The sequence below is a fragment of the Strigops habroptila genome, chromosome Z (assembly GCF_004027225.2).
Source record: "Strigops habroptila isolate Jane chromosome Z, bStrHab1.2.pri, whole genome shotgun sequence".
In the NCBI taxonomy this organism is placed as follows: domain Eukaryota; kingdom Metazoa; phylum Chordata; class Aves; order Psittaciformes; family Psittacidae; genus Strigops; species Strigops habroptila.
In genome coordinates, this window is record NC_044302.2 from 58927194 (window position 1) to 58950699 (window position 23506).

At 36.6% G+C, this 23506-nt stretch overlaps 1 protein-coding gene across 11 annotated transcripts in view; it reads right to left on the bottom strand.

Annotated features, from left to right (window-relative positions):
- Nucleotides 1-23506, bottom strand: part of AOPEP (aminopeptidase O (putative)) — a 192976-nt gene that overhangs the window by 104429 nt on the left and 65041 nt on the right. For 10 of the 11 annotated variants that reach the window (XM_030511716.1, XM_030511717.1, XM_030511722.1 and 7 more), the window contains 4 exons: nt 12883-13072; nt 10992-11101; nt 5981-6083; nt 5758-5865 (listed from right to left, as the gene is read on the bottom strand). In XM_030511716.1, the coding sequence (XP_030367576.1) occupies nt 5758-5865; nt 5981-6083; nt 10992-11101; nt 12883-13072 (511 nt within the window). The remainder of the gene's footprint in view (nt 1-5757; nt 5866-5980; nt 6084-10991; nt 11102-12882; nt 13073-23506) is intronic. The other variant, XM_030511719.1, reaches the window with a different exon arrangement.

Sequence of the window (23506 nt, forward strand, 5' to 3'; positions counted from 1 at the left end):
TAAAATGCATTTGACTCTATTTAGAATACATCTTACTAAATCAAAAGCTGGAGCTGTGAGTCAGCACTAATAAAACCCACATGCTTTGAGTGCTCCCTTGTCAGTTTGCTCTAGTCAGAACTAAAGAATTTGTCTCTTCTCCTATCAAATTATATTGCATAACAAGCTACCATGTAATTTTAAGCTTGAAAAATATTAAATGGAAGCTAAGCAAATACAAAAACTTTAGGTCAGCAGAGAAGTGAGATACTACTGCAACAGAAATGGAAATGCAAAAAGATACTCCACAGCTAAGAGTGAGGCTCAAGACTTGGTAAGTTCAGCAGCTATGGAAAGGATCTATGTACTCTATCGGAAAGGTCCAAGACATTTTCAGATAGGTCACTTCCCTGATAGAAGACAGTTATACGTGCAAAACTTACTGCTTCTTTTAAGATCTTTACACTTGAGATAAAGAATACCAAAAGATACCTGAGGGGTTTTTTTATACAACTATACTGTTGGACATTAAAATGTGTGACACATTAACTGAGGTTTTAATCACTCATCTGTATAAAACATTTGGGCTCCTCTTAGCTTCACTACTCTCTGGTTTCTTCTCCAGTTCCATTTCTAGCTGTCCTGGGTTCAGCTATAGCAGTCATTTTTGTCCTTCCTAGTAGCTGGTGCAGTGCTGTGTTTTTTAACTTTCAGCCTGGGAACAACGCTGATAACACCAATGTTTAGTTGTTGCTAAGTAATGTTTACTCCGACCAAGGATTTTCTCAGTCTCATGCTTTGCCAGGGAGGAGGGGAAGCCGGGAGGAAGCAGAGACAGGACACCTGACCCAAACTAGCCAAAGGGGTATTCCATACCACAGCACGTCATGCCCAGTATATAAACTGAGGGGAGTCACCCGGAAGGCCCAGATCACTGCTCAGGTCGGGCTGGGTATCGGTCGGCGGCTGGTGAGCAATTGTATCCTCTTCCCTTGTTATTTCCCTTATTATTATCATTGGTGGTAGCAGTAGTGGTTTTGTATTATACCTTAGTTACGGGACTGCTCTTATCTCAACCCGTGGGAGTTACATTCTTCTGATTCTCCTCCCCATCCCTCCGGGAGTGGGGGGAGGAAGAAGCGGGGGAGTGAGTGAGCGGCTGCGTGGTTCCGAGTTACCAGCTGGGCTCAAACCACGACACTAGCCCTACTTCATTTTGATCTCTGTCCTTTAAAATAGACAGTTTATCTTATATAATTATGAAAAAACTGTATTAAAAAAAAAGTTTTCTCACAACAAAAATCTTGCCTTACACCTTGTTAATGATTTTTACTAACCTAGACTTAATTACTCATGCACAATATTTCAGACTTCCTTTTTTTCAAGATACTTGTAGTGAAATACAAATATGGCCTAAAGCTAGTCAGATTTTATATATGAATACAAATGTACAATGTAGTTAACTGATCCATACATTAATCAATTGTAAAATACATAAGCATTTTAAACACAGTTAATTTCAGGTGAAAATGCATGACCTAGTGAAGCAGTCTTTTTTGTTGCCTTACACTTGTTAAAAGATTGAACAGAGAGAAAAGCATACTGCAGAGTAAATGAAGTGTCTATGAACAATGAACAGAGAACAAAATACCAAGCAGCTCTCATATGAGAACGATACGTATTTTACATAAATGAGGCAAAGATCTTTGGTAAAAAAATAATAAAAGGACTGTGATCATGTAGTAATTAAAGGTTGTCTTATAATGCCTATATATAAGGAAAGTGAATAAAGGCTTCGTGGTGCACAGCTAACAAAAAAGTAGGAATATGGTCATTTATGCAAGAATTGGAACAGGAAATGAACTCAACCTCAGCAAAACAGACCCGTCTATTTCTGTTTTCCAAGCATATGAGAGTCTAGAAAGCAAAGACCCCTGTCCTGGAGGCTGCTGTGGATGGGACAGCGCCAGAGTCCACACCACGCCCGAATGATGTCAACAGTTTTTCGCTCAAGCTCACAGGTCAGTAAGCATGGAACAGGAAGCATGAAACTGCAGAGACCGATTTTTAGTTAAACGTTCATCTAAAGAAAAGATTCTAGAGGTTGAAACATCAAAATACATGCACATTGCATTCTTAGACTTCCAATTCTAGTTAAAAGAGTTCTACAAGCTAAGGCATAGTTGAACGGAGATTTGTGTGTGCAGATACCAATCTTATAAAACTATGATAATAGTATGTACCCATGCAAATCAGTGTGCTGGAACATGTTATATAGGTACATACAGAGTGGGCTTGGATCCACACATCTGCCTTTAAAACTTTTACAAATAGCATAGGTTACGATTTTTGCTTTAAGTGCTGCCTCCTTGAGTGTCATTTTACTACAGCAGATCATAGCTCATATCAGATAGATGAATACTACAGATGTTGGGTTATTATTATAGCAGACAGAAATACATGAAAATTGAAGTCTTCAAACAATTCAATTCCCAAGGTGTTCTTATTTCAGTATCAAACTGAACACCAGCTTTAACTGTTTTAGGAATATCAGCAACTTGAACTCCTTTCTATTTATTTATAGTCAGTAACACTCCATTCATTATTTTAAAAGTTAATCCAAAGCAGTTAGTAAGTGAATTCTCTCACAGAAAGAAAAATGGAAGGTTTTTTTTAATCTTTTTCAAAGATTCCAGACTTGCTTTACTCATCAAAGATTCCAGACTTATTTTACTTTACTTGCTTCAACTGGTCTGTTGCTAACTCAACTAAAATAAACAAAAACTACTATTAAAAACATTAAAAACATACTGAGCACGCAATCAAAATGAAGGAAAAAAGCAAACTGATTAATGTTTCACATCTGAAGTCATTTCCTTGCACCTGCAGCTCCCATCTAGGAAAAATACTACAATCACCACTGAAAACAAGACTAGTATTCAGAACCTGGGCAATTATTTTCGCTGGGTTTACTTTCCCTCATCCCTACAATTCCTAAAGCTGGGAACTTTTACAGTTATTTTGGACAAGGTAAAAGTACAACATTATGATATTTAAACCTACCATTTGCACCACTATTTATTTTAAATCTTTTATTCATTTAAACACTGACAGCATGTTTGTTCAAGAAGGACCTTGACTAATAAACTTTGTACTAACCTGACTTCATTTCTTCTGCACTTGCAATTCCTGCTGTGATTGCTTATCTACCAATACCAGTCACTAATATAATCTTTAAGATTTCTTTTGAAAAAAGTAAATGCATTTACAGCTGGTTATAGCCCTATGATTTTTTGCATCCCCTTTGCAGTTTTTACACAGTGACCAAACAACAGGAAGATGTTAAAATCTTCTTCCCAGCAACTTCAATGGGAGATGGATTTAGGCTACTGTGAAACAAGGTAAAAGCACAAAAAGCACACAATAGAAGCTTTACAGTACACAGCTCTTTTTCCACCAAATTAGGTATCTTCAAATGAAGGAAAGTAGGAAAGTATCTTATTTTTACCCACGTTAAGCACATACCTATGGACATATTGCATTTATTTAAATAAAAAGTAACCTAAGAAACCTGAAATAAAAGCATGACTTAATTTTGCTTGCATAATTAAAACCACTGAACAATGTTTTTAACCAATAACCAGAATGGTTGTTTCTGGGTGCAGAAACAACATATAGGATTTCATCTTATGAGACTGAAGTTAGGTACGCTACAGATTAACATTTCATAGCAGAGTGCTGGACAGAGGAAGAAGTCTCTAGTAGATGGGTAGTTCAATTGCAATGCAATCTATCTATCATGGCTAATAGCATAATGTGCTAAGACATTTTGCAGCATTTAATCAGTCTACTGACACAACTCACCTCACATCAACCAGGAGCAACAAGCTCACATTTTCTCACCAAAATGTGAGCACCTTTCTTACCACCAGATTTAAACACTGGGCTACTTCTTGGTTTTAGTAGTTTCATGATTTCTGTAATTTTCAGAAAGTTTCCGCGTGTGTAATAGCGAAGCATCATATTTATGATTTTGGAAACCACAATGTAGATGAGGCTAATATAGTCACTGGCATTTTCGACACTATGCCAAACATAACCACTCGTGGTCTCAGTAACATGGTACAGGAAACAGCTGCAGCAGTGGAAACATTAACTCCGTTATCACCTCAAATGTTCCTCCACAGAGTAAAGCTGCTGCAGTAAAGCTACTATGCCTAACTTCTGGGTGACTTAACATACAAAATACTCTACAGTTCTGTGAGCTGTTTGTAAGATACATGGGTATACATCTCACCCCATGAGAGTGAGACAACACATCAAGCACACGAGCAAAGAATCACTGTGGCTGGAAGAAACAGGAAAGTGTTGGACTCCATTCCCTCAAAATCAGAGGCTCTTATTCACCGTTGCAAGGAGACATATATCACCATCCTGAATCCCCTCAAAGATTTTAACTATAACTCAAGAAAAGACAGACTTCAGTGAAGAAACTGTTTTCAGAAATTACCAAAACAACAAGCTGCAGTGCCATGGCGCAAAATGGATTCATTACCAGTGAGAGGATTTCCTAGAACTTTGGGTTTGGAGAACTGTGTCAGTCCGTTCTCAAAACAAAACACTGGAGGACAAGACAGTCTCCCTTTTAATGCTACAGCCAGTGGTTACAGGACTTTTTCACAAAGACCTAGGGGGAGGTAAATTTCTATTTATAACCGCAGTTGGGCTCTCTAGATAACAGATGGTGTGATATACTGTGGTGTGATTTGCTCAATGTATCCTTTCGAAGCTATTCCACTTTGCAAGGAACAATTATACACCATTTATGTCAGGAAGAGAACAACTAAGTCTGTAATTCTAGTGATCAACATATGCAGTTGGACTTAGGAGTGTAGATTCATATTCCTAATTCAACATTATTTTTTACAACCAACCCTTCACCAATCCAGGAAGAAATCCTGTCCTATGAGAACAACTGCTCTTCAGATAGGGCTGCTACTGCATGGTATCACTGTCAGAGAAAGTCTACTGTACGAAAGAAGTAGCACATCTTAAACATCCTAGAAGGACGTTTACTTCAGTAACAAAACGCCTTAGGAAGCATGGGAGTGTGGGCCGTGATGATGGAACCTATACAGAGGCTGTGACAAGACTGTAATACAGGGGGGTGTAACGTCAGAGTGATGGGGACATCACTCTCTGACTAAATGAGAAAGAGACGGTCATGCTCATAAGAAAGACTGTGAAGTTACAAGCACTGAATGAAGCAGCACGCAGAGAATTGGATATAAAGTCAGAAATACAATGTGCATCCACTGTTATGATGTGTAGAAGTTTTCAGTTGCATTCCTACTCTGTGCATCTTCTCTATCAGAAACAGAGAGCTATCAAGGAAAAGACTGACTGATCACAACCAAAACCCATAAGCTAAAAGACTACAGGAGACAATTCCAGTACAGTAAATGACCCTGAGAACATCAGCACCTATGAGCACTGACCTTTCAAAGCATCAAGTTTAAAGAAAAAAAAACCCAAATACTAAAATCACCCATTGTTTCTATTAACAGATACTAGCAAGGTATGTATTTATGTATATATTTATGTATCCCCCTGAAAAAAATTATCTGCCCTCTAGCAGGTAGGAATTTTACCAATATTGCCAAATTGCAAGTGCCTCTCTCTTACCACAGCCGGAAGTGGTGATTTAGATAGTCAAACCAAAAGTGTAGATCATTTGGGTTTTTTTCAGAAAGTGAAGAGCAACCTCAAGCACAGTACCTGAGAAAGGACAAGCTGTCCATGGAACTTATGGACAAATTTTCGTAAAGATGAAAGGTATGAAGCTTCTCCTATTGTCCTTGCCAGAGACCGCAAAAGAAAGTAACCCTGCAAATTAAACCAGAAACAGATAGGATGCTATGAATTTATTGATATCTAGAAGAAAGAAGTCTTTACCATATTAGTAAAGCAATTTCATTAAAAATCAGCTGACGACACTCACCTTCAAATAGTGAACCTGCATGAAGATTTTTTCTGCTTTAAGACCATGTTTGACAATGGATGCTCCCGACTCACTCGTTTCTCCTGTGCTCTCCTTTTTGGGCCTAAAATGGTAACACAGTAATTAAGTCTTGGAGAAGTAAATAAAGAAATGACTCATACATTGCACGTTCTTATAGTTGAAAGCATTGTGAATGGCACAGTAAGTTTAGACACCTGTGACTAGTTCAGTCTTTACCTAAGTAAATAACTTGGCTTAGACAGACAAACAAACGAATTTCATACTTTTAATGCAATTTTGTACGTAGGTGACAAGATAGTTGGGTTACAAATGAAATACATCACTAAGTTGGTGTACTCTTTTCACTGCTAGCATGGCATCACATTGCATGCCATTCTACAGTGCAGACTCATTATGAACAAAGAGAAACAAAAGGAGGTAGGGAAGGGGAAAGGAAAGTAGAAGGGGAAGGGGAGAAGGGAGAGAGAAAGGGTAAAAGGAAAAGGGAAGATGAAGAAAAAAGGGAAGGGGAGGATATTGAAGTCATTATGTTCAAGTAGAGTTTTCTCTTCTTATATCTGGACATTGCTTTAATAGTCTACATGACTATACTTGCAAGAATCACCTCTTCAATCTGCATGCAGAAGAAATACCCACACCAGTAAAGTGTGGAGCACTTCTAGGCTTTTATTAACACAGAGTGAAACTAAAGAGAAGCTATGCAAACATTTTTTTCTTCATTTGTAAGCAGTGCCTTCACAGTCATAGTACTCAAGACCCCTACTACTTGTTTTCTTCCATCCAGAAAATGTCCCAGCTAACAGTGGTCTGCGAACAGATGTCTGTCTTAGGAGCCTAACCCTGTGACTGAAGCAACCTCTCCAGTTCTAAGTGTGGATTTTGAAATGGCCAGTCTTGGAAACCAAATATCTTTCCTCCCACTTCTCCAGTATAGGGGCAACATAGGCTACAGCAGTGCAGGATTCTTCAAACCACTGATACACTTCTCATGAGCTAATCTCTGTGATCAAATTTATTTTATATCTATGTCTGCTTTGAGGAAAACATTCTTCCTTTTTTCTATCTGTGCAATGGTTTCTTATCAGTTTTGTCCAGAGTGCAAAGCTGGGTTTTTTCACTCTTTAGGCACTATATTTAGGATGTGTGCACATGAAACCCACTTCACACAGTAAAATCTTGATCAAATACAACTGTTTGAAATAAAATAGAAAAAAAAAAAGGCAGATTCAATTTTACACTGTTCCTAACACATTCCTTTAACATGCTATAGTTCATATTTTCTTTCAACATTGAAAGGAGGAGGTCAATAACTGATTTCTTATCCTGTGGTAGCAGACAACATAATCATTGCAGACCCACTGTAGAATAGCAGAGGTCTAACTGTTTTCATTCTGGATCAGCCTCCTGGAAGGAAGACCTGCTGGCAACTTTTCATTGTTCTCTGCAAGTATAAAAAGCTCAAACTGCTTCATTTCTCCCATAATAAATAGCCCAGTCTATAGACTTTGAAGAATGGAGTTTGAGCATGGGCTACAGGATCAACACTACCTTCCATAATCATAATTGTTCTAAATTAGGCAACCATACTTCAACTCCTTCAACTTTGCACCTGTGTAGATACTAGCAGGTGACTAGAAAGCGGTATCCCATCTGTATGATTGTACTAAAGAATTTCATTCTGCAAAGGATGCATATATATACCCCTGATAATGTCTGCAAAAGAATAAATATTCAGAAATTTATGTTGTACATATGTATGTCAGTACTTCAGCACACTATTTTAAAGCAATGCTTAGTATATTTACAACGCATTGAAGGTAGAGACTGGAGGTGTGTTACATTGACCTGCAAAACCTGGCATCTAACCCAGTAGATGAAGCTAGGCATAATGTTTAAGGCAAGCTGATTTAAAGTAATCAAGCTGCTACCTGGCACGTTTTACATACTAGAAAATTTCTGAAGGAAGCAGAAATTTTGTTTGCCAGCCTGAAAAGTATTTTGTAGAAAGTAAAAGCACAATTCACCAGGAAATACTTGGTGATTAAATGCTCTGATGCAGTAGGTAGTCCTGAAAACCTATTCAGAGACTATGAGATGCCACCTGAAAGGTGTGTTTCCTATCTATGTGATAGAATAAAACTCTTTAAACCCCTACAGAGCAGTCAGAGAGCATTGCTTCAGGAGGGAAATAGACTTGACGCAAGCCCAACTCGGAGACAAATTTAGAGTTAGATATCAACACTGGTTTGTCTTAATGAAGAATCACAAGCTGAAGTTCTAATGGGCCAGGACATGAAACAATCTCAACACAAGCTTTATTCCACAGAACAAAATGGACTTCTCTAGTCTTTGCTGTCGTAACATGAGACACTGGATGAGAGTGATGGATTGCCAGCAGAATGAGTGCCAGCACGTATTTCACAGGTGCTTTTATACCTGCAAGTTTGCTTCAAACTCTGAGAAAATACACAAGATTCTGTCTGATGACTTACCCTGTATGAGCACACAGTGCCGCAAATTTCTTCTTCAAAACTAAGAACTGCTGGTGCTGCCTTTCAGAGCTGCTGCCTGCTGAAAAGACACTTACCTATCTCTTTCATACCTGACTTCTTTTTTCACAGGTAACTTATGAGATGCTACTATAACATAATACCAAATATCCACAATAAGAAGAACCATCACGCTGATGATCAGTTTGCTGAGTGGCTTTCACCTAGTCTGAACAGGGAAAGCATAGAAAATCATATGATTGCCCAGCAGGCAACAAAAAAGTAATTGAAGATTAAGTTTATGCTCGGGAAGAACAGGTTGGCTGATTTTTTTTTCTTCCCAGCATAATTGGCAAGAAGTAACAAATTGTTATCATTTACTTTTAATATCCTGGCATAAAAACACAAGCTTGAACCAGCACAAGTCCCATTACAGACTCAAAACCCAGTGCAATGCCAAGACTGGAATTTTCTCTCTCGTATACAAATTCTGGAAAGCACATGGACATACTTTCAAAAGGAAGACAGAAAGAAAAGAAAACAAACCAGTAAACATGCAAAGAGAGAATCTGTTCAACTCCATGTCATAAAAATAGTAAAGAATATTTATATCTGACTGAAACCAGTGGTAAGTCCTTAAATGCAACCACAAGAAACTAGAGACAGCAGAGAGGAAAAGATTGCTAGGATCCTAAGCTGGCAACATGTTCTGCTTCTGAAGTGTACATTAGAAGCATATTTTTCAAATAATGATATGTCATTCTTTTATATTAGCATTGAGAATACCACTATGCAAAAGGTAAGCAGCATGCTTACTTGAGGCTTATGTCTACTTACTGTGGAAGTCAATCGAAAGCTTAAGTTTCAATTTCAATATTAATCAATCCTTCCTGAGTTTCAAGCTGTAAAGGACATTTTGGCCTTAGAAAAATGATTTTAAAAATTTACACCACATAGACATTTTATTAAAAGTAACAACTACGTAATTAGCGCAGAAGACAAATGTGGTTCCATAACCTTGAAAATGGAAAACATACCTCCAGATAAGCCTCATACCACAAGAACCAGTGTTCCTAAAAAACATTTATTTTAAAACAAACAAAACCCCCAGCGTCTGTCAATCAGTAGTTGTGTTGGCAGCAGCTCTATGACAGCTTGTGATAAAGCCTGCTTTTGTATTTACACCTATCATCAAATTGCACACTTGCAAGTGTATAATTTCAATGACTCTGCTTATATGTAGGATACACAATTCATTAATAGACATGAAGTAAAACAGATCAATGAAAGACTAGAATTACGCAGTTGGTGATGTTTTCAGATTAGATGAGGCCATAGAGAGGAATTTCTGTGTTGGCAAACAATCTCTATTGCCCAAATATAAAAAGCTTTTAGGTCCTATGGGAAAAGCACAAAAAGAAGGGAAGATCTCAAAGTGAATGAAATGGCAACAGTCTTCCAAAAACATGTAAAAGATGACCACATAGAGGATGGAGATCAATTTGTTCACTTCTACTTGGTGAAAGAAATAACGAAAACTACATTGTTTGAAATAAACAGTATTTCAGCTGTGCATTTTTAATTAACACTATATCAGCTTAGCTAGGAACTGTGAAAACTTTTTTATTAAAGATTTCTGAGAAAATATTAGATAAAACCTGCTTAAAATGGCTGTGTATACTGCCTGTATCTCAGGGTAGGAGAATGGTCTACATAATCTCTTGAAATCTGTCCCTGTAATTCCATTATTTGACCAGGGCTAATCTCAGCTAGGATTAGTAAATTTGCTTGTCTTGGTTAAAGACTGTGGGGAGGGAAGCAGTGGAGATGTTAGGCAGCCACTTAAGGTAAAAGACTATGGCAAATTCCCAAGACATCAATCAGAACAGCTCAGATTATTTATCACTAGCAAAGCAAGAATATTTTTTTGATCAAATGTCTTTAGCTATTTAAGAAGAAGCCTTGAGCTCAGCATCTGGTACCTAAACACCAAAATCTTGTTTAAATATGATTATCAGGAATTTCCAAAAAAAAAAAAAAAAAAATAAAAAAAGTAGATTTGTATAGCTCATTGTGCTTTTTCCTCTGTTTTTTAAATTTTCATTCAGCTTGGCAGTTATATATCATACTCTGGTATGTGCTTGTCTTCAGCCACAGAAAATGAATCTGTTACAGCTTCAAACAGTGAAGTGTGTTCAGGAAATGGCCCTTTTTTTTTTCCTGAATAAAGGCTCTTGTAAACTGCTTAGAGACATTTTATATCAAACTAAATCCCGTGTTTTTTGAAAGCATTCTATAACGAAGAGAAAAGCAATTGCATTACACAGAAGACGAATAACCTCGTCAATTTAATTTCACTTTACTTTTTTCTTCAGAGGAAATAAGGAAATGCAGTGGATTTAATTAGATGATTTGGATGTATATCCTTTGAAGGGAGAAAATGGTGGAAAACAGTAAAGACAGAACATGCAAAAGCAGAAATTAAACTGTCATATTGTTACCTTAAAACTTGCAGCTCTTCTTCAGAGTTCTGCACCTCATCTCTCAGTCGGCGCCAGCGAAGTAAAGCTTTCAATTCCTGCTGCCCTTTTACTTCATCATGTGACAGCTGCTTAGTATACAAAAAACACAGATCACTGATTGCTCTTTCCCAACAGACAATAATAATTTTCAGAGAGACAAACTTGTTCTGTTTCCCTTTATTGTGCAGAAGACACAGGAAACAGTACCTATATCCATGATTAAAAAAACCAACAAAACAAAACCCAAACAACAAAATCAAAACGTAGCAGTTGCTGCTATGAGAGTTAATAGCAGCACTAAGGAAAACAGAAGCCTCACTGTGTGCATCAAATCAATAGTCAGTTAAATAGTTCTGCCTGAGGAGAGAGATGGGCATGTTGTTTTCCCTTTAGTGACTGGCAATGATTGAACTGAATATACAGCACAGATACCTGGCAGTTTTGGTTGCATCTTTACTTTTCTCAGCTTGAAAGAAATGAGCTGCTTCATATCCTGACCTCACTCCTCTTTCCTACTACTTCTGCTACACTTGTGAAAGCTCCCTGTTGTATTTTCCCCCATATACATAGTATTAACAGATATGCTTGCTTACGAAGTAAATGCCAGGTTGTCATCTTACAAATAACTACTAATTTATATTTCTCTATTGTAAGAAAAGATGGGAGATGGGAGAAGGCAAAAGCAGCTAATATTATCCTGCATTACACCAATATTTCAGTCACAAGTGAAGTTACTGTCAGGCACTATGGAATATACTCATAATCCTACAATTGTACAATTGCATAACTGCACAGCACCAAAACTACTCAATAATGCTAAAAAAAAACCCCAAAAAACCAAAAAACCCCAATTTTCTGACCTTAGAAATTAACAAAGGCACTAATCACCCTCTTTTGCTGCTTACTCCTTTCCATTTAGCTACATGGAAGGGCATCTACTACAATGAAAATGCTTTCAAGTGACTCACAAAAGCATAGAATTAATGGGAACAGCTCACAGCAGAGGAGTGATGCTCAAGTAAGGGCAGAAATTAGTTTTAGGACCAGAAGGGAAAAGCATAGTGTTTGGACTTTCTTGTTCCAGAAACATGGTAAGTGACAAGGAATTCTGTCCTGGTTGGTGCTATAAATATTCCTGATACTTAACAGAATGGATGTTAGATATGATATTAGTTCCCAGTACCCCCTTGCTCTTCCACAGATAAAGCTCTGCAGTCTTCAGGGGTAGAACCAGGGCCTGACACAAGCACATGAACAAATGACTAACATACAAAAAGTAGCCGGGGTACAACAAAAACAAGAATTAGATCAGGAAACCACTTTATTAGCTGTCATGCAGTGTATGAGCTTTTCGCTTTGAGGCAGACAATGATTTCTAAGCCTTTGATATGGGGGCAAGTTTTCCTGGGCAATGTAAGATAAAAAAAGTGTAAGTACTGGTACCCTATTTCATTAGCTTCTTGGCTATCCACTGGACAAAACCAGACCATTTTCATTAGGTACCTGGAATATTACAATATTCAGTAAGATTGCTGATTGTTCTAGTTTCAGGAACACAATACAAGTGGAAACAATGCAAAGCAATTGAATAATATAATGGAGTAGTACATTTGTGGGAAGGCAATCATTGACAAACAGACGTTTCCATTCTCATTTGCACTGACCTCTACCTCTGTAAAGGTTAGTATTCATTGTGGATAAGGAAGGATTTTTTTTTTTTTTTTAATCAAGTTAGTTTGCAAATTCCAGTATTATTTTAAAAGACTTATATTCCTAACACAGGAGGTTTAATTTATACCTAATTCACAGCAGGGTATATTATTTTGATTTCCACATAACTGAATTGAGAATGGATGTATCATCACCTTACCTGTTGTGCCCTAGCCCAAAATATATCTTCTAAAAAAGTGGCAAACCCTTCACTTATCCACTCTTCAGTCCAATCGCGAGCACCAATGGCCAGTCCAAACCAAGCATGAGCAATTTCATGGCACAGACGTGTTCCACAGAGCTGGCTCCATCCCGATAGTACACTCTGTGACAGGAAGATGATGTGTGGGCTGCACAACAGAATGAGTGACAAAACACATTACTGACCTGTTACAATATGCACTGCAAGGCCACAATAATATATAGGTTTTATTAGTCTTGTCAGCCTCTATTACTATATGCATGCTTAGGTCATGACTGATAGTTTACAGCTCAGGTGTTTTTAGAAATTAGGTTGTACTTTATTATTGGTTGGCAGAGAATCAAACTAAAATTCTGCCAAGCAGTTGGTTTGTATTCAACTGTCAAACACCTGTGACCTGTAAGAAGTAACTTAAAGTTTGGCATTTTTCAAATTACAAGACTGTTTTATTTCAATAGAAGCATTTTATATATAAGCCAGGACAATAAAAGATGAGCAGGTGTGCATACAGGCAGCAAGTGTTTATCAGTTAAATTATCAAAGCTGGAAAAAAATAAAGCAGAAACGTTTTATAAAGAAAACAAATGACTATCCAAAGGCAACAAGAGTCATGTATAGTAAAATGCATGTGCTTATTAGAACTTAAAACAAGCTAAAAAGATACCATCTGATGATAAGAATTGATCATTTCTGCAAACGCAGAGGAAGGAAAACATCCTTTACCACAAGCACAGAAGTCAGGAGGAGACTCCATATTCCCTAAATATCTGCTTTTCAAAACAGGGGAGAACAACCCCATCTACTTTGCTTTGGACTCACGTACTAGAAGAAATTGTGAGGAAAAATGTTATGAATTATTGCTCTGCTATTAAAAACACACTGAATTGCAAGTTACTGCAGTTCCCTACTCATGTTCTGCTGTAAGGCAATTTCTGCTATGCTTATAGACATTACAGACATTAACATTTCAAAAGTTACATAATTTTTGAAATTAAGTACATCTAGGAAGGAAAAGTAGCAGAATTAAGCCCTATGACTAATATGCAAGGGATTAACAGGGCACTATGCCACAGACGGGAATAGCAAGGGCATGAACGAAGACCACCATCTGCAGAGTACTCCTGCACTAACCCTCGGCATTTCAACTGTTTTCTCAACTCCAGCCAGTTAGAAAGGAAATAAAGCACAATGGTAATACCTTCAAGACCACAGCTCTTTAAAACTATGTCTAGCCTTCCAAGCATGGGAGGGGAGTACATGGCCTTAAGACATTTCCAAGAGTCAAATATTATTCGTCAGCATTCCAAAGAGCTTCCCCACCCGCCCTACCCTTCCGTTGGAAATGTTAAAAACACCCACAGTTTTCTTGCAACCAGTTGAATGTCTCGAACCAAGACCAAAAATATAATACACAATTAAATAGAAAAACATACTCAATAACCATCTCCTTATTAAAAAATAATAGTCATTCAGCAAAGCAAGTTATACAATTTCAATCAGTTGGCATTGTAAGAAACAATGTAAGAAATTAAAGCACTAATAGAGAAATCTAGTCACAGAGAACAAAGCAAGAAAAGAAAAGCAGCTCTCCAAGCCTTTGCCAAAAGCAATTCTGATTAAGAGAAGGGAGGGAGGCAGAGATGGGGGAGAAAGTGTGAGCACGAAAGCTGCAGAACATGATGAATCTTTTATTATTAAGCCCCCAATGAGACAAATAAACGCAGCTTTGGGGGTACTACTTTGGTCAGTGGTAAGTAAATGACTGCTAAGTGTGGCATGTATACAGTGCTATGAAGAAAAACCACAGAAATGGACCAAGTAAATAACATTCCAGACATACTGCTGGCAGTGTTTTGGCCATTTGGTTAAGCAAAACAAAAGTAACTTCATGCCTTATAAACAGGCTTACAGAATGGTTTGTATTTTAAATTTACTGTAGGTAAACACACAATAAAAGTAAAGATTGTATTTCCCACTTTTTCCATTCACTTTAATAACAGAAATGCCACATTTGGACAATCATTTCTTTTATAGAAGGGTTACAAATCACTTCTGTGAGGAAAAATGTATATGACTTAAATTTTGGCCAAAGAATACAACTTCCTACAAGGCCAAAAATAAGATTATGATGTGCTGCAGCAGAATTTAATTTTAGAGTCTGAGTACAGCCAGCAACTTCCTTTTCTGAGAACACCTTAAATTATTCCTTTTATGTTGCTTGCTCTTAACAGCAGCTGTATCTCCAATTCAGAGCCTCATATAGCAACAGATATCACTACAGAGCAGTGCAAAGTTCCCATCTATCTTAAGAGTAAACTTATCAAAGACTGAACATGTTTCTGTAATATGGCCAGCACCTATTAGTTTGGAGAGAAGTTTGAGACTATGTATTATTTTAAAATACAGGTTCTCTATTTTCAATACATGTTTGAATTCCAGAAACTCTGCTCCACTCCTACTGATACCAACCAAATCTACATTTTTTTACATCATCTAGGATGTGTAATGTTATTTATTGCACATTGTTACTATAACTGTTGTTCCTAAACCACTCAATATTTCGAAAAACTGTCTATGTGAAAAAATAAAATATCCGAATTATGATTAAATTGCAATAGCCAAAACCTTTTCCTCCTTTTTTTTTTTTTAACCAGAAAAGGAATTTGGTCCTCCTACCATCCATGTGATTTGCTATGAACAAATTATAAGGCTTGATATCCTTGCTTTCACTGTAATTGAAAAGGAAAGAAATCCATTCATACATGAGGAATAGACAAAGGTGATTCACCTCTGCAACTACATCAAGACCTGACAAGGTATGTGTGGCTTATAAATGCCTCTAGCTGATGTCTTTTCAAGTCTGGTCCAAGTTTGTAAAGCAGGCCAGGACAGGCTAGCTGGATGTGCTAAGGAAAATGGGAAACCTCTCCCAGTTAACAAAAAGATAAAACTGCCACAAGTCCTTCCCACAAAGCTGGACACGTTCCCAATGGCTCTTAGAGAAAAAGAAGTTAATGACTTTTTTTCAATAAGTGTACACTGGGTTACACGTTTAAAGCAAAAAGGTATTATTCTGACCAGCATCACACCCTCATAACTTAGATCTTCGCATCATTTCACTGAAAGAAAGCGCAAGTTTCCCCTCCCAGTTAAATTGCAGTTAGGGAATCATCAAGTTACATCTCAATGCTGTAACTATGGTACAAATGCATATGAAGGAAAACCTGAGCCACAAAGAGAAAGAAATATTTGGTGTGAGAGGCTGAAGGGTCCTGATGTTCCAGTCGTCCAAATCCACCCATATAGATGTTCTTTATAATGGTCCCTCCAAAAAATAAAAGGTTTTCAGTGAGTCCTAGATTCTGAACAGTGGTTTGACCAGTTGAGAGGCCAAATCTCTGAGAGCAGTTTTGTAAAACTTCTTCAGACTTATGACTTAGATGCAGGTGCTGCTTTGCACACAGGCTACAGCAGTGTTCTATCTTTGGCTGCTCACACATAATCAGATGAGACACATAGTACAAACATTAGCCAAATGTATGTGCAAGAACTTAAGTACACATTTAAGCTAGGAACATGAAGCTCATTTCTGACAGACTTGTTCCATTCCTTTTGAAGTACAAGTCTTTCCCTCTAAACACACAGGGATTTCCAGATACGTTTTCTTACGTGCTTATTGAAATAACAGAGCCAAGACCACATCAGCTGGAAAATTCTGCTTCTGGAGTCAAAAGTAGCACCCAAAATCACTATTACAGATGGAGGTTACATAACGAAAAAAAAATCATCATGTTTTGATAGTACTCCACATTGCTTATCTTTTCCTATTTAGAAAAAGATAGTAAATGGGTTAGAAGGTTATCGTACTTCTAGAAAATCCCTTCTTAAACATGCAGAAGGGAGCAGGGGAAATATCTCTTAAAATATTTTCACAGGAACACATTAAGTTGTACATTTCGAGATTACTGGAATTTGAGATAGTTGTACAATTAAATAGGAGTTCTTTGCATACAGTTTGTGCAATCTCTCATCAGTTGCCTTCAACCTACATTACTCCAGTGATACAAAGAACAGTATTAGCAGCATTAGTCTGCAGTATCTACATCAGACATGGAATATTAGCTTACTTTATCTTTGAGGGCACTTGCGCCATTGGAATTCAGACACAGGAACATGCAGCATCCACTTACTTTCCCTTATAATCTCCAGCATTTTGGAGTATGTTATAGTCCAGTACTGAGAGAACTAGAGAGACAAACAACCTTTCAAATCTCCTAGGTTTATAGTGCACCAGAAACTCAAATAAACATGCAGATGCAGTTCTAAAGACAAGGATCTGGTAATTAGAAAACTCTGAGCATTGTTCCAGAAATAACGGAAACTTCGTAAAGTTTTCCCTTCCTACTATCATGGTGGGAAACCAGCAAGTGACTGGAAGTCACAGCTGAAAGTCATTCTAGAGCAGATGACTTTTTACTCCATAAATCATGGAATAATACAGTAGCGTAGGCAACAGGGAAAGAAGACCAAACCCTGTGTGTTGGAAAGATCCTCCTTGGTACCAGCCAAAGCAGTACAGCAATTCAGCATCCAAACTTCAAATTTCAGTCAAGCACCTAAATTAATGATTTGAACACCTGAGCAGCAGCCGCTCCATGAACTGGCAGATAGTCACTTCAGTCTTGCTTATCTTGCTGTACCAAACCAGATCAGTCAGCATGTGTATAAACAAGGGTGAAACCTTCTCAGGAGAAACTCTATTACTGTTCAACAGCAAAACCACTACGTGGCATAAAACTGAAGAAATTATACAGTGAAACGAAAAAGACAACACAAGCCTAAGCTCAAACAGCTGCTACGCAAACAACTGGGTTTGTAACAATTTGGTACTTTTCATTATCACCAATCCCATTTTAGACCAAATGAACAGTCTTGAAGTAAAAACCTCTATAAAAAGACAGCATGAATTTATCGCATACAAGTGTGACATATATCCCCTTCTGAAGTCTTTGGACATACAAGTCAAATATTTATTTGATTTGTCCAGACATTTTCACAAAGGAAGTTTTATGAATTTTCTTCAGATACCAAAGTAGCTCTCAAACTTTATGATAAACAAAATAAACTAAATCACATTGAAAATATTGTCAATAATTGAAAAATGCACTTTATATATGCCACAAGACCTTACTTTGCTCCTGCAAAAGGACTGATCATACTGACCTGAACAAAAAGGATACAGATTTGATGTGCTTCAAAAATTAACACAGAACTTGATGCACTCCCAGCTAGTACAAGATCAGCTTAAAGGAAAGTTGTATCAACCCACCCCATTCCCCATGTTCAATTCTCTTAACTTTATGTTCACAAATGAAAAGATACGCTATTTCCTTCCATACTATATCATGCATGTATTTGCACAATTTTCCCCAAAATTTCAATCATAACTTACTCTGAAACTTTTCCATAAATAACAAGTGAAAGTACTGAAAAAGAAAAATTTCCAGTATTTTTAGATTTTTTTTTTTACAATAAAAGAATTAGTAAGAGTCAAAAAATAAACCAAAATACTGAAGAATTTTTTTTTTTCTTTAAAATTTCTCTCTCATTTAAAACTGATTTATAAGTTTAGGGCCACAAAATTAAACACTTGCTGAAATATAAAAGAATGAACAGAAAATAGCAATTTATGGACATTGATCACTGTAATTAATTATTTTAATAGATCATATTATTTTAACAAGAAGATGGAAATGGAAACAGATATAGATACAGGTACTTTCATCTGTCATAAATACAAAATGGTTTTGTGTGCTAATAATTTTTTTACTTTTTTTTTTAGGTTTTCTTCTCACATACCAAAGCAAAATCTACAAAGAATAATCATCTCTTGTTCTACCTTAAAAATGCACATGGCATTTGCTTCAGAGACTTTCCAAGCTATTTTTATATTTTTGCTAAAATGATTAATATGATTAACAGTTGCTAACAACATTCCTCAATTCCACTGTAGGTGATGACATTTGTCACTGATGGATGAAATTATTTTGTCATGGATGGATTTCATTATTTGTAGCTTTCCATCATTGTTATTGCTGGAAGACCTGGATTTCCTTTTACTACATCATGAAGTTTCTGGCAAACATTAACACAGCTGAGAGCCAAAGCGCAAATAACCAGCTATGATAAATAGTCAGACAGAAAGAGCAAAATGTATCTGCTTCTCCATATTCAGTGAAAATTCACTCAAGTTAAGGGCCTATACATTAGTGGTCTCAAAAGGTAACACAGACAAGACAAAATATAGAATGGGTCATTTTTTTCTTCATTTAATGTACAGAAGAAAACTTTTATCCACACATACCAGAACAAAATAACAAGCAACAACAATAAAAAAGCCAAACCTACAAGAAAACAAAAAAAGGAAAAGATATTGCTTATTCTTTGGGTTTTTCAGTATTCTTTTCTCAATGTAAAGCCTTGTGGTATCACTGTTCTAAAAGCAGCAAGGAAATGAAATATGCTTGAAGGCAGAAGTGGTCATTATGAAATCTCTAGACTACAGTCAGCATCACAAAACAGCACAAACCTAAAGAACGCTCTTTTTTTTTTTTTTTTTCCCAAGGATTCCTAGCACAAATACTTCACCTACAGAACAAGAAAACTGCAGATATATCTCTGAATCATTCAGAAAATCTCAAATATTACTGGAGGAGAGATCACTACAAACCCTTGATATTTCTAAGAAAAAACAAAACAAAACACCCAAAGCAAATTAAAAGGAAAAGCTCAGAGGATTGTTTTTTTTTTTTTTTTTTAAAAAAAGATCAGAACTTCTGAAATCATAGAAGAAGCACAGATCCAATTCTTTCAGATTTTCAGGTCATATCTAACATGCTCTTGCTTCTCACTCCCACAACTACAAATGTGGGAGCAAACAACGAGGTTAGGGTAGTTATCCATTTTGCGTGTGATCTAATTTTTGCCCAGTGGCAGTATCACCCACAATTCTTGCTTTTAAGAATTGGTACCTAGAAATTTATTTTCTGAAGCCTTTCATTTTACTCAGAAAAATGGGTGCAAATCCAACACTCTGATTTCCAATATTCCCACTAAAATGAATTATTTCAACTATGCCTTTACCCTCTGTATATAGAAATGCTACAACATTCTGCACATTAGTCTTAAAAATAGCTCAGGCAATAGAAATTTAACTAACTAGTCCTACTATCATGCATTGCCTGTTTTTCTTATTTTTATCATCTGTATATAATTTGATATAAAGGCATGCTTTAATTTTACTGAATGAGTATCCAGTGCTTCTTTTTAAATTGATTAATGAGATACATGTTGTTAGCAAAAAGAGAGAACAATATAGGAAAATACGTAATGGCTTCAAAATTATTTTCTTAGTTTATTCTGCACAGCAGCTATGCAAGCTTTCTTTTTTTGTGTGCGTCAGTCAATAAGATATCTGTTGTGCTTTTGCACAAAGGACAAAGATGCCTTTATCAATTCTCAAAAGTCTGTAGGACAAACCATTCATGCTGTCAAACCCCTCTAAAACCCTTTCAGCAAATAATGAAATCCATCAGTGACAAATGTCAACATACTAATTTGTTAAATACAGAACAAAAGCAACATTCAGAAGAGGTCCTTCATTTCATGTTATATCAGCCCTTCAATTTGTAACAACTTTATGGTAGCCCACAGATCATGCAATATTAAAACAGAACAGCATTATAATTATTAAAACTAGAACAATCTACTCTACTTACAATAAATACTTAACAGTTCAACAAAACTGTAAACAAAACCTTTTGGGAACATCAAACTCTTTGCAATGCATTCATTTTCCTCATTTTTGGAAGATTATTTCCAAGTAAAATCTTACACGCAAACACAGATTCTCTTTCACACACAGCCACATTTATTGTGCTGATGGAAAAAGAAGATTAGAAGATTAAATTACATCATATCCAGTGATAGAGGAATTTCACTGTGCCTGAGAATTACTTTATCCACTATACAGGACATCCAGCTATTATTGTTGAATCATATAGCAAAGGGACAGTTTAGCTGTAAGCAGCTAGCATGCATACAAATTACTTTATTCATCATACAAAGACATCCATCTATTATTATTGAATCACACAGCAAAAGACAGTTCAATTGGAAATAGCTAGCATAACTGAGAACTGTGTTAATGTCTTACAGTATTAAGTATTACATACTAATGAACTTTTATTCTGTTGCATCTTCTACCAATTTACCTTTTCACACATCTCCAAATTTGTTGGAGACAAACCACAAAGGTCGACCACAAAGACTAAAGAAATATTTTTACTGTTGTCCAGGACACTGCCACAGAATATATTTCCCTATTCCTTACAAAGATGCCAAAAAGAAGCAAATACCACTATATTCTAGAAACATCATTGCATCCAACATTTCTTCTGGAGATCTCCAACAGTGTCCTGATAACTTGTGCTCTGTGAATTCACCCAATTAACCTTGAAAAATAGAAAAGAACTTCTGAAGTTAACTTGAGAATGCCAAATTCTGAATTTAGCAAAATGCAAAGGCCAATACGATTATATTAGTAAGTAGTTTTCCAAGTCCAAAAGGAGAGAGTGAGGTGGCCTCCTGCCTTGCAAGAACCCAACAAATAAACTACCACAGGTCAAACTGCATCAATTTTGAGGTGGTTTTGTTTTGTTTTAAAAATCACTAAGGATTTTAAGTTTTAAAAACAGTAGAAAATTTTTGATTGCTCCCCATGTACTCAACTGACAACGATTATGCCAATACACTAAAACCTCTCCCTTTTTGTCAGACTGTACATTCATATTTGCATGTGGATATTGCCACTCACAGAAAGCAAACATATTCCAAGATTTCTACCGAGTCTCTACATTCTTGATTGCGACTCAAATTTTAGTATAGCAGTTTCATGTCAGTTTTAGAGTAGAAAACAGTTAAAAAGATAAATTCCATGTTGAGGTCATATTCTGGGTTCAGACCTCTTAAGTCTATCACACTGTCCTCACCACTTGTTAGCAAAGTCACAGGTAGAAACAAGAAGCTGTTACCCACTCCGCGGCTTGACACTAGAAAGGACAGCGCAATGTCTGCCAATGTGTTTCTGCTGGGCTCAGTTCCAAGTTCTGGAGAGAAAAGCTCTTCAGTTACAGCAATGCATACCTCACCCCTGCCAATAGCTATTACTCTATAGCTATACCTCCAGCAGGTTTAAATTTAGTTAACCAAGAATTCACCACAAGTATTACAGTTATATTGATACATGCAAATTGGATGTAGCTGTTTCTTCTCAAAAAGCACTGGAAAAACCTCTATGGCTGCAGTTCTCTTTTTTCTTTTTTCCTGAGAACTTAAAGAATTTGCATTTATACATATGCAGTTTGGTGTTAGCTCAGATCTGGCCAAGCAAAAACAGAAATTTAGCTTCAAGAGACAAATAACATATCTAACCTGGCACTACCAGATAGCACAGTAACAGCAGGATCTGTCCAAAATCAGAAGCCTCTTTCTCTGGTATTATAGGAAAAAAAGTAAGCAGCAGTAAGTAGAGACTGTTGGTTTATACTGGCCATGATGGCAGAATGGTTTGCACTTACAAGGACATGCCCATTGCGGTTTTTAAGAAAACTAAGTTGCTCAGTCCATTAATAGTGTTTGGTGAATACTACCTTCTTTGCCAATAGCCCTCTTTTCAGAAAATTATGTGAAACTAAGCCTTTACATAGGCTGTAGCCCTACAATACAGCTTCATTTTATCCTTTTCTCCTTCCTTGCAGTAAAAGCAGGTAGTTTTTTTTAAATCAGGCATCTTCGTGACACTAAATCACTATAGTATTCCAATGGCTCTGGGAAAGTGCGTGAATAAAAGCAGTTGTCTCTTCATTTACATCTCTAGCCTATCAAACTGTTGCAGAGAAAACTTGATAACCCAAACTTAAGTCATGGGATTCAGAAAGAGCAATTCATCTGTAAATCTGTTTGTTCCAAGACACAACTTGCACATACTGCTTTCACATATATACCCTGTATTATTAATATGTAAGCTTTAGCATTACAAACACATCACACGAAATCAAAATCAGAAAAGCAGAAAATATTTTGCTTTATTATGCTATTGAAGTGGGGAAGAGAAAAATTTCCCCGAACAGGTCAAAACCATGTTCTACAGTAACTTAGAAATAACTTTGTGTTTTCTCCAAACTAACAATCTTGTATCTCATATGGTGCATTTTTGTCTGGAGCTCTGTACTGTAAATAAAATACAACAACGTTTTAGCTAGCACTGAGAAGTGCACAAAATTTTATATGCAGACATAAATCTCTGTAATATTATGAGATATATATATAAGATATACAAGACAGTAGCAAAGCCATTTCAATCACTGACAAGTAAGTCTCCTTCCTCACTTCATCATGCTAACATCTAATTTAGGTCTCTGAAAAATTTGCTCGGTGACCAAGCCATATGCGTCTTTCTTTTGGTGGTCTATGAGCTATCTTCAAGATGACTATCAAGGCTATTCAGAATTATACCATAGCT